Source organism: Diachasma alloeum, unplaced genomic scaffold, assembly GCF_001412515.2.
Source record: "Diachasma alloeum isolate Michigan unplaced genomic scaffold, Dall2.0 Dall_scaffold_01183, whole genome shotgun sequence".
Taxonomy (NCBI): domain Eukaryota; kingdom Metazoa; phylum Arthropoda; class Insecta; order Hymenoptera; family Braconidae; genus Diachasma; species Diachasma alloeum.
Genome location: NW_021681293.1, coordinates 4402 through 17432, shown reverse-complemented (window position 1 = coordinate 17432; position 13031 = coordinate 4402). Strand labels below are relative to the sequence as shown.

Sequence of the window (13031 nt, the reverse complement as noted above, 5' to 3'; positions counted from 1 at the left end):
ATATAATATATGATTGAACATTATCGCGGCTTCTTCACATATCGGGAACTTATCGACATGGCATTTTTAATTTGCGGTGTATATGGGCGACGGCCTCCTCGAATTCGGAAGGGGAATTATTAAGCCGAATCTATCCCGACTCGATTGTCCCCGACCCGAAATATGCAGGGCCGTACTCTCCTTTTGAGCGAAATTCTGTCTGTTGATACCCATTTGCGATATTTAATCAATCCGCTCATATCTGCATGTAACTTAATTGCATGTGTACAACTTAATCTTTTGTTATGCCCCAGAATAGGGTCAATAAATTAAGTAAGTTCAGAAAGAATTACATCTGGAATTTTGCAGCCTTCGACAGGGCACAGATGAAGGCGTTAGAGTATTTGCGGTTCGAGTCGAGAGATTAGCAATGGAATTAGACAAAATTCGTTTCGAATTGGGGTTGATACAGCCGATTCAGCGCTTGGTGAAAATAGTAAAATTTCAGACATTTCACAAGTGTTGGGAAGCAGCAGCAGAACTTGAGTAGACAATGTTGCTGAGTTCAGAGAAAAATCCCAAGTGGGACACGGGGCAATACGTGTCATGAAAATGGAGGAATTTTAAACAACAAAGGCTCAATAACGTAGGGGAAGATTGAGGACAATGTCGCAATAGGAGCCAACGTTCCAGATTTTTCCAAAAAAAAGATGCGCCTAGAAAATCGGGCGAGAGCAACGCAGAGGGACCAACAGCAAGGTCAACTGAAATTCAATATTTGTTTGAAGGTTTGCCGCAAACTTAAGAAACGACTTGGAATTTCTGACTTAGCAGAAATTGAGGCCATTCTAAATGTAAATAAGGCCGAAATTACGAGCAACGTTAACACCAAACGTAAGAAAAAAAATTGAAACGAAAAATTAAGCAGGTCAAAGTCACTGAATCGCAATTCCAGAGAGGTACATCAGGTAATGACGTACGAGATGGAACGTGATGCGAGCGACATTCTGAGACAATTAGAGCGCACGCAGAATGCAAGGCGAATAATAAGGCCAGTACAATAAAATAAATTTAAAAATCATATTGTCTTGGAGGCCGGAAATCTTAGAAAGCGGACGGTGTCCGCACTTTTTTTCTTTGGAAAAAATCTTTTGGAAAAAATCTCTCGGAAAAATACTTTTTTTTCAAAATTACTTATGAAAAAAATTTTTCCGGAAAAAACTACTTGAGAAAAAAATTTTCCCGGAAAAAATTATTTGGCAAATTTTTTTTTGGAAATAATTTGCCGGTATTAATTTTTTTGAGAAAAAATAACTTGTGTTAATGGAAATAATTTTGAGCTCATGAAATTCCCAAGGATACATATATGTTTGGGTATTAGCCACGGCACAATATAAGCACTACACGAAACAGTGTCATAAGTGGGGGAAATTAATCTCCAGTCGATTGTCGCTATCCCTTCCAACGTCAATTTTACTATCGCACCATTCAATACATTTCCAGCTAGAATCTAAAGCCAAAATATGCCCATTAAGTCTTAAATTTCCCTGAACTTCTGTCAAAATTATTTTCTGTACATTTTTGATATAAAAAATGGATGCTATTTTTTTTCTGACATTTTTTCCAAGGAAGTAAAAAAAAAATTAAATTCCGGGAAAAAAATTTTCCCAAGTAATTTTTTCCAAAACAACAAATTCCCAAGTAATTTTTTCCAGGAAAAAAAATTTCCGAAGTAATTTTTTCCGGAAAAAAATAATTCCGAGAAATTTTTTCCGGAAGTTTTTTTCTTTAGGGAATAAGTGCGGGAACCAAAGCGGACAGCTTTCCTGATAGATTCAGGAGCGGCTGATTTACTGATAGAAATCGTAAAAATACATAAAGGATTCCCATTAATAGAGGATACCAATATTCTGCGGGGAATTGCTGACTAAGAGGTTTCGACATTTGGTAAAGTTGTTATTTATTTCCCATTCGGGCAGGAAGAGTTGGGACACATTTTTCACGTGGTCCCCAACGACTTTCCTTGCTTGAAAGGGATCGGAATTTTACAATAATTCTCAATTTGTTTAATTGTAAATTTTAATTGAAAATCTTGTTTGAGAAGAAACGTTCAAAGTCGAAAATATTATTTCAGATTTATTTATCAGTTTAAATTCCAGATGATTGTACACACAAGTGTCGCTTGACCGTTGCAATTTCCTGTTAATCTCCCTTAGTCGCCAAGGATGTATAGGGCGTAGGCGTGTAAGGAAAGTCTCATGTTCAACGGAAAATTTTATGGTTTTTCAGTGGTTCCGTACAAACTTTCGACCCTTAGTCGGCCACGTGCAGTCACCTGCAAGTCATAAAATATACAAAATATTGCCAGAGACAAACACTTGAAGAGTGTTTAGCGGCTTATCACTTGAACTTTATTTTTTGTTTTATGAATTTTTCCGGAAATTTACTTAAAAATTTTGTACTAGAGATACTTTACTTTGTGCAGCTGCACTCTGCAACCATGGGAAAATAATTATCTGAGTCCGTGAGAAAAACATTTAAAAGAAAGGAAACATCTGATAGTTTCTAGTTATTTCTACATTGAAATAAAAGATTAAATTAAATGTGTGTTTCGCCGTACGTTACAGTTGACTAAATTTTTTTTAGGAGATTTCTTTACAAAATATTATGGACTATATTTTATTCCATTTTACAGTTGACTCCCATTGGTCTAACCTTTGATCATCATATGGAATCACGGAACATGTGTTCCTTATAACGTCATCAATTCGGTTCGAGTAGTAACCTGAAGGGACCATTGCCAGATATTAAGAACATGCGGATGCTCCCCAATTCTGTTGATTGCAATTATCTGTTCGCAATTCTTACGTTTATCAATGTCCAAAAAAAATAGACTGTATAACAACAAATTCTCGTATACAGTTATGTATACAAGAAAATGCTTCAACACTACGTATTATTGGACGCAAATATGAATATACAGCTTTTATGGACGCAATGCGTAAAATTCCATTTTTCAATAGTCGTTCACTTGGAAAAATATTCTGAAATTAAAGTTGAAATTGGGCCTAAAAATTACTCTTGGTCTAGTCTGTAACCTCCGGAAAGCATTTCCTCCATAAAAAATTTCTTGTACTACTTGCATATCCTCAATGATAATAATGACCTTGGTGTGATAAAGGAGTATCAATGAATCCATGCCTTTTCAACTCGGCGATATTTCAACTACGACATTTCAACTACCGACTGTTTAACTAATATTTTTTCAACTTATCACATTGCTAAGCAAGCAATTTCAACCGACATTTCAACTGCTCATATTTAACTGCATGTCATGGATGGCCATGGAAACATGGATCGGACTCAAAATACGTCGATACCGAATCCCCCCCCCCGCCCATTGCGAAATTGATGTGGAATTGTTATCAAGCGGTGAAAAATGATGAATCACGCACGACAAATGCACGGAAAAGTTGACATAACGGCTTCAACACACATCTCCAAGTATCCCACGTTGCAATGGGTCGATTCATTGAAGCCCTTAAGGATGAACAGGCTACAATGGAACTCAGATTGACGCAGACAAATGGTGGCCAGCTCCCTCCAAAAAAACGAAAGGCTTACAGAGATAATGACGCGAGAATCAAGAGAATCGTTAATTGTAAAAATGCATTGGAAGATATTGAAAACTATCTGCATGGAATCACTCAATGCATCTCAATATAAGATGGAAAATAATTCTTTGAAAAAAGAGCATGGAGTATTCTTTTGAAAAAACAACTATTAATACTGAATTATTGATCTCTTGCAATTATTAATATAAAAAAAATTGAATCTTTGTATAATATCAATCATTAATCTATTAGTTCAGTGATTAAACTGAGTAGCATCTTGTTGTCTGTTGAAAAGCTAAGAGTCAAAAAAATGAAAAGCAAACAATTTCAGCTAATTCCCAAAAATATAGTAATTTCACAATAACTAGTTGATATATTCTAGTTGAATATTTCAGTTCAAATGTCATACGTGAAACGTCGTGGTTAAAATTGATCAGTTCAAATGACACTAGTTGAAATATCGCAGTTAAAATGTCGTAGTTGAAAATTTCAGTTGAAATGTAGTTGAAATATCGCCTAGTTGAAAAGACGAGCCAACGGAACAATATTTCTCCAGGTTTCATCACGCTCAGCCCGAGAGTTGAATGAAGAAATAACATCCATTCTCCCGACTACACCAAATATTGTTCTAAAACCCAATGTCACAGGCGTCCTTGACGTTGGTCAAGGCCTCTTGGTTCCTCTCGTACCCGTTGTGGATCCAAAAATTGACAGTCACACAACGCAAGCCAGTCCACTGGTGGCAAATTTCCTACCAGTGGCGGTAGAAACAATGGCAGAATTACCAGACGAGCCAAAGCCGGAGGTAAATTGATGGCAAAAAATGTGGAAGAACGACAATGTAATTATTACCGCACTATATAATAGAGACGTGAATATTTTGTTTTAATCATTGCAATATATTAGTGTGGTTTATACTATGGAAATTTACAGATGCGACGTTCTTTTGAGGACATGGATGTCGCTGAGGACATTGTTTTCAGACCGTTATTCAGATATCGTCAAGAGGCCCGTCAAAAATACGCTAGAAATAGATATTATCAGCCTTACATATATGCATATAAGAATAATCCCCAAAACAATTATAACATGTAAATTTTGAGTTACGCTATTATAAAAGTTTCAATTAAATAATTTATGCGAAGGGTGTTTATTGATCGTTTTCTTCGAAGAACCTATGGTGCTATATAACTACTCTTATTTTATTATTATTTTTTACTTGTTAATGTATAATATATTCCTTGCCTTTTGATGAATTATATTACTTTTTCCATTAGTAGACTCCTTCAAAAACAAAAACAAATGTTTTTGTGTCAATATTGTGCCGAGAAAAAGATTTGTATGGTTCTTACTGGAAACCTGACATTTTTTAAATATATCAAGAAATGAGAAAAAAAAGCCAAGTAAGATATGTCAAATGAATTGATGGCTTCTACGTATAGAAAAATTTCACCTTGACCGTCATCTTCGGTTAATTTGATTACTGAATCGGATGTAACTAAGTATGGAGAACAATTGGGATAGTTAAATCTCTCTGAAATGTTTCTCGCGTAGGCACTCTGATGCAATTTTAACAATCCATTCTGGTCATCCATTTCAATTTGTATTCACACGGAATACTCAGCTGGAACGTTTGTGATTTTAAAATTTTTCTTCAAAACATTCAATAAATCATCCATAAGATTTTCATTGTTAAAACAAATTGAACCGTCATCAATATAGAGCATTAAATTAAGCTTGGTCTAACCGTGATTGTAAGCACATCAGCTTTCGTCCTCTTGGGATATTTTCAATCCAAAATTACACAAAACCTTGACGATTTTTGTACTGCACTGCTTAGGTACTTGCTTCAGTCATGCAAACTTTTACGCAGCAAACAGACATGATTATTCTTCTCGAAACACTGTGGCTGCTCCATAAAAAACGCTTCATCTAAATTACCATACAGGAAGGCGGTCTTAACATCACATTGTTTCAACGCACAGTAGCTGCTTCCACCACTTGTGCAGTTTTGAATCATCAATTTGATATTTCTGAGAAAATCCTTCGCCTACCAGACGAGCCTCGTACTGATCAATCGATTCATCAGATCTGCACTTCCTTCGAAAAGCCCATTTATTACCAAACACATTCTTAGCAAGTGGATGCGGTAGCAATTCTCAAAATCTTATTCTCCTCAACAAAAAAAGCTTATCATCGACGGCTCCCATCCATCTATTAGCATCGGAATACTGAAGCGTCTCTTGGAGAGCCAATGACTCCAACATAGAAAATTAACCCTCTGCAAACGAATTTCCTTTTTCTGAATCAGCTCGAAAACTCTTCTTCCTGAGCTAATAAGACACGAAGCATAGATAATCGTGGATTTTGTTTCCTGACAGTAGGCGTTGCATTCTTAACTAGCTTCTGATGATCAACGTCTTCTTCTTCATTAATTCTGCCACTGAACATGTCATCATCAACAGACTGAATTTGCATCCAACTTACTGATGATCACTGAGATGTCAACTGGACTAGTCTCAGTAAAGGCTCTACGTCTCGTAGAGCAATACACTTTCGACCATTTGGAGCATAGAGTTTATAAGCTCTTTTCCTCGTATCACTCCATTAGATATTTCGATAAATTCTCCGCTCATTTCGTCTTCAAATCTTTGAATATTTGAGCGTAAACCATACTCTTAAAAATCCTCAGATGACTCGCGGATGGTTTTACCTTGAACCACCTCTGATAAGTAAAGAGATCCTTATATCTCCTCACGGTGTCATTATTAGCGAGTTTTAGATTCTTCATGCGGCATTTTCCGAAATTTTGTAGAATGGATTCATTATGCGAGGATAAAAATCAGTGTTCACGAGTAGAATATGCAAGGTTAACTGGAGACTCAGATTTTTGGGGGGGATAAGAGACAAAATTGTCTCGCGAACTTAATTTTTATGTCGATGCGATGCGGATTTATTCGGAGAGATTTTGTCGATGGAATGCGAACATCACGAGGCTACATTTTGGGCCTGCTAATGGCGGATAGAAGTTGGTTCGAGCGTGATGATTAGTCATTGCGATAATTATGGGACGATCTGTCGGTTCAAGAAGTTTGTTTTTGTGAGTAGGTTAAATTGCTTTCTGTTCAAGATTTCTCTATTGGAAATGAGGTTTCGACCGATCTTCAGTTATTATTATTATTATTTTTTTTTTTTTAAACTCTGTCCAGACATCGCTGCGTGATCCTCGAGGGCTCCGACTTGACCTCGAAGACCACTCAGCAAACTAAAACATACAAACATTGCCTAATCGCTCTACAACATTGCTCCCTCGAACCAGAGGGTGAGCTCTACTGCAGTCCGGAATGGTGCTGCCTAAGTAGACGGAGGGACGCAAGGATGATAGCTTCCTGCATCTGACCGGCCAATATATAGGCATTAAGCCTACAGGCCGGGACGACATCGAGCGTTGATACGAAAGACTACTTCATGCCTCCTAAAAGACCTATGATGAGGACAATTAACTTCACTTAGAATCCTCGGTTAAGTTGGCGTAGCTTATACAGGAGTGGTTGGTACTTGAGCCGTTTCTCCTCTTCTTTCACCGTGATAGTGCTCTCAGCTGGAGCTGAGAACTCAATGACATAGATGATCTTGTCATCAAAATCCAAGGGAAAGACATCAGGCTTCGTTGCAATGATTGGCCTGACGGTCGCAAATGAGAAGTTCCAGTATATCTTAGACCTCTCATCCACGACAACGGACTGAATATCCCCTGAAGCATATGTCAGCAGTGGTGTTCTGTTTATCCCATAGGAGTGCCGCAAATAATGATACAGCACTCTCAAAGCTGCATTATGAAGATGAATATAATTCGTGATAGCATATGTCGGACAAGCCGATATGCTAATATAAAAATATGCATCAGAGTTTCCGGGAATTGTTTGCAAGCCCGACATTGAGTGTCTGGATCTTGCAGCCCTATAACGCGACTTCGATAGGCTAGGGTATTTATTACACCATCCTGGCACGCACAAACGAAACCTTGCGTCTCGAACATCAAGCGAGCCGACTTCAAGAAGGAGAAAGTCAGCTGGACGGACAGACGCTGCTCCTCCAGGTGGCGAAAGAATACGCCATACATGGGCCTATCAACATACTGGCGGAGCAAGGGGCACTGTTCCGCCTCCTTTATGGTCGCCCTACGCCGAGATTTGGTCATGCTGGCTAGAGAATTCCCAGCTAACTGACCATCGCGGCCACGACGAAACTCGAAACCGAGGGAAACTGTGGCGGTATCTGCTGCCTTATATAGTAAGGCTTGAACCCCTCGGAGTTCATGATCATGCACAAACTCCAAATGCGGAACAAAGCCACTCATAACGTCGCAAGCTAAACCAAGGACCAGGGGCTCATGAAGAGCTTCTAAACTAAGAAGTCCTCCCCCTAGAAGAGCGTGGATGCAGGCTCCTGTGGATGTTCATCAGCTTGCGAGTATCTCTGTCCAGCTGTTTCAATTCATCTCTAATCCACTTGAGGACACCAAAAAAGTAGAGAAGAACCGGGACAGCAAACATGTTCGATGCAGCGACTTTATTCCTGCCGGAGAGCTCGGATTCCCAAACTTTCCGTAGCCGCCGCCGGTATTCTCCGCGAAGAGTTTCCTTGACTGTCTCAGCGTCCATTATGGATCGCTGATTGAAGCCAAGATACCGATATGCCTGTTCGGCGCCAAGATGATCTATGATGCTTCCATCTACAAGCTGAAGATCACCCATCTCTTCACTAACTTTGCCCCTCCTTAGATGGAAAACGGCGCACTTGTCCAACCCAAATCTCATGCCAACCGCACGTGAATACACTGCGACAACGTCAAGCAGAAGCTTGAGGTGTCGTTCTCCTGAGGCGAATAACTTCAGATCATTCATGTAAAATATATGGCTAACCTGGTGCCTCCTATCGCAAGGTCTTCCAGCTTGATATCCGCCAGCACCACGCAGCGCAACAGAGAGCGGCATCAGTGAGATGCAGAACAAAAGAGGACTCAGGGTATCACCCTGGAAAACTCCTCTCCTGAATTGCACCAGCCCTGAAGTGAGCTTCTCCACACCAGATTTTATAGTGAAGCACCTTCTCCAGAGAGGCGCAAGATATTTAATACATCTCGCTATGTTGTCTTCTACCGCAAGGCATTCGAGGAGCATGAAAATGAGCTCATGGCTCGGCCGATAATTCTCCAGGTCAGTCAAGTCTCCCTTCTCCGGGATCAGCATAGTCCTGCTCTCCACCAACCACGTAGGAACAAACTCACCACTGTCGAGGAACGCCGTGAACATCTGAGCCATATGGACATGCACAGAGGTAAACCTCTTCCACCAAAAGGCGTTAATACCGTCAGGATCCGGAGTGGCGTAGTTCTTCATACCTCGTAAAGCAGATCGAACCTCCTCCTGAGTGACTCGCGAAAATTCCACGCGCTGCCGACGATTTTTTTCAAAAACCACGCGAAATTGCCGAAGGGCTCGAGTCTCCACCATAAGATTAGAGACTTGACCATACAGATGTCCCCAGAACTCTTCAACTCGCTCAAGTGAAGGCATCTTATCCGGCGCAGGCGTAGGCGGCTCGAACCAGCGACTGAGATCGGAATGGAAGAAGACGGAATTGTCTACCACCCGACGCAACCGCTGTTCCAGAAACCGCTTCATGATCCCCAGAAGGCGCACCCTTTCAACAAACCTCTCTTTAATCAAAAGAATGATTGCTTTATTCAGTGTGTGATGGTGGTAGCGCAAATTCGCGTATATTTTATGAATGCGCACCGTAAAAGGCTTACCACCGATGATGAAGTCAATCACACACTAAATGGGCGATGCCTGCTTCCTGGCCTCATCGATTTTACCTCGGAGCTATGCAATGCACCTTAGCGTTTTCAACTCAAATGACCCTTTACTTGGGTTCTGAGGCTTCAAACGAAGAGCCGCATCATACACAGTCCAGTTCAGATCGAGCAAGTTGATATCCGGAGGAAAGACTGCGGCCAGAGCCGCATTCTCAATGGCCAGATCTTCAGACCGAAGACGGAACTTGCCTGTGGCTCTCTCTCGTCTTGTACCTATATCACGCGATCTCTCAAATGCTGAATTGTGAAGTGCGACAATTCAGGGTGCATTGCGCACCACAAGCTTCGCATTCTTGCCATGTAGCCCACTTGCGCCGGCACACTGTCCTGCCAACATTACATGAGGTCCTCCTTGATTTCCCCCGTCAACCTAATCCTTTGGACAGCCGGGTTGTTACCATTGGATACAGATCGTTTACCCCTCCAAACTGTTCCGCGGTCCTCCTCCGAGAGGGACCGATTGTGAAGGGCTCTGTCGCGGCTCGCTCGGACGCATCCTACACAGCCCAGTTTAGATCGAGCAAGTTGAAATCCGGAGGACATCAATTATGACGGAACCGGGTATAGGTGCCACCGGTTGGTTAGCCCGACACCACCATGGCTATTGCGGACATGCCGGGCGATGGGTTCGCCACACTCCGTACGCCTATAATAAAAAAATAATAATAAAAATAAAAATAATAATAATAATAATAATAATAATAATAATAATAATAATAATAATAATAATAATAATAATAATAATAATAATAAGGCATAGGGAGTGTGGCGAACCCATCGCCCGGCATCTCCGCAATAGCCATGGTAGTGTCGGGCTAATCACCCGGCGGCACCTATAGCCGGTTCCGTCATAGAGCGGCGGCAGAGCCCCCCACAATCGGTCCCTCGCGGATGGGGACCGCGGATCAGTTGGGAGGGGTGAACGATCTGGATCGAATGATAATAACCCGGCTGTCCAAAGGATTAGGTGGACGGAGGAACCCAAGGAGGATCTCATGCAATGTTGGCAGGACAGTGTGCCGGGGCAAGTGGGCTACATGGCAAGAATGCGAAGCTTGTGGTGCGCAATGCACCCTAAGTTTTCACACTTCACAATTCGGCATTTGAGAGATCAAGCCAATCGCTTGCGCCGACAGGGATATGATTTGCTTGTCGTTCCACGGGGGCTGATGGATGCTCCTGCTCTTGTGGTATCTCAGAGGAGTGAGGATATACAGTCAGAGCAACCGACCCAACAGAGCCATGAGGAGCCTCAGGGGTCCTCGCGTGATATAGGGGCAAGACGAGAGAGAGTCACAGGGAAGTTCCGTCTCCGGCCTGAAGATCTGGCCATTGAGAATGCGGGACTGGCCGCAGTCCTTCCTCCGGATATCAACTTGCTCGATCTGAACTGGGCTGTGTATGATGCGGCTCTTCGTTTGAAGCCTCAGGACCCAAGTAAAGGGTCATTTGAGGTGAAAACGCGAAGGCGCATTGCACAGCTCCAAGGTAAAGTCGACGAGGCTTACCACTTCATCATCGGTGGTAAGCCTTTTACGGCGCGCATTCGTAAAATATCCGCGAATTTGCTATACCATCATCACACGCTGAATGAAGCAGTTCTCCTCTTGATTAAGGAGAGGTTTGTTGAGAGGGTGCGCGTTCTGGCGGCCATGAAGCGGTCTCTGAAACAGCGGTTGCGTCGGGTGGTAGACAATTCTGTCTTCCATTCTGATTCCAGTCACAGGTTCGAGCCGCCTACGCCTGTGCCGGATAAAATGCCTTCAGTTGAGCGAGTTGACGAGTTCTGGGGAGATCTGTATGTTCAGGTCCCTAATGTCATGGTGGAGACTCCAGCCCTTCGGGAATTTTGCGTGTTTTGTCAAAAACATCGTCGGCAGCGCGTGGAATTTTCGCGAGTCACTCAGGACGAGGTTCGATCTGCTGTGCAAGGTATGAAGAACCACGCCGCTCCGGGTCCTGATGGTATTAACGCCTTTTGGTGTAAGAGGTTTACCTGTGTGCATATCCATCTGGCTCGGATATTCACGGGGTTGCTCGACGGCGGTGAGTCTGTTCCTGAGTGGTTGGTGGAGAGGAGGACTGTGCTGATCCCGAAGAAGGGAGACTTGACTGACCCGGCGAATTATCGGCCAATCACTTGTCTGGATACACGATATAAGCTCTTCACCGGTATCTTGAATGAGCGTAACCTCCATGATATACAGCCAGTGTGGCAGCAGATTCACGAACAACGAGGAGCAAAGAGGGGACTGTCAGGTTGCAAAGAGGGTATACTGCAGGATCGCAGGATATTGCGGGATTCGCTGCAGTACCATCGCAATCTGTCGGTGGCCTGGGTCGACTATCGCAAGGCATTTCATAGAACGAGCCATGAGCTCATTTTCATGCTTCTCGAATGGCTTGCGGTAGAACACAACATAGTGAGATGCATTAAAGATCTTGCGCTTCTCTGGAGGGTGCGCTTCACTATAACATCTGGTGAGGAGAAGCTGACTTCAGGGTTGGTGCAATTCAGGAGAGGAGTTTTCCAGGGTGGCACCCTGAGTCCTCTTCTGTTCTGCATCTCACTGATGCCGCTCTCTGTTGCGCTGCGTTGTGTTGGGAGATATCAAGCTGGAAGACCTGGCGATAGGAGGCACCAGGTTAGCCATGTATTTTACATGGATGACCTGAAGTTATTTGCCTCAGGAAAACGACAGCTCAAGCTTCTACTTGACGTTGTCGCAGTGTATTCACGTGCGGTTGGCATGAGATTTGGGTTTGAAAAGTGCGCCGTTTTCCATCTAAGGAGGGGCAAAGTCAGTGACGAGATGGGTGATCTTCAGTTTGTGGATGGAAGCGTCATACATCATCTTGGCACCGAAGAGACATATCGATATCTTGGCTTCAATCAGCGTTCCGTAGTGGACGCTGAGGCAGTCAAGGAGACTCTTTGCGGAGAGTACAGGCGGCGGCTGCGGAAAGTTCGGAAGTCCGAACTTTCGGGGAAGAATAAAGTCGCCGCGCCGAACATGTTTGCTGTCCCGGTGCTTCTCTACTGTTCTGAAGTACTCAAGTGGAGAAGGGGTGAACTGAAGCAGCTGTACAGAGATACCCACAAGCTGATGAATATCCACAGAAGTCTTCATCCACGCTCTTCGAGTCCGCGGTTATTTTCCGCGGGAGAGTGGGGGACGGGGACTTCTCAGTTTAAAGGCTCTACATGATCGTCTAGTCCTCGGTTTAGCTTGTGACGTTATGAATGGTTTGGATCCGTACTTGGAGTTCGTGCATGATCATGAGCTGCTTCGGGTTCAAGCCTTCCTATACAGGGTGTTTCAGAAGTACATGTACATCTGCATACCCTAGGATCAGGGGGTGATTCTGAGCAGAAAAGTCCTCTTGCACTTTTTGGTCAGACTCACCCCTAAAAAGTTATTGGCAATTAAGGGTGGGCCAATGGGGAGTGATTTTTAAGCGGGCGCACATCAATGTGATATGCAGCATATGGGTGTGTGCCCGCCCCACCATTCTACGAGACAAAAGAGCGCAACGATATTGCTCTCTCTCTCTCT

General features: G+C 42.8%; 1 protein-coding gene across 1 annotated transcript in view; it reads left to right on the top strand.

The window, feature by feature from the left end:
- Positions 1-4742, top strand: part of LOC107046027 — an 81723-nt gene extending 76981 nt beyond the window's left edge. The window contains exons 3-4 of the mRNA XM_015268483.1: positions 4150-4434; positions 4527-4742. Coding sequence (XP_015123969.1) covers positions 4150-4407 — 258 coding nt within the window. The 3' untranslated portion in view covers positions 4408-4434; positions 4527-4742. The remainder of the gene's footprint in view (positions 1-4149; positions 4435-4526) is intronic.
- Positions 4743-13031: the final 8289 nt, after the last annotated feature.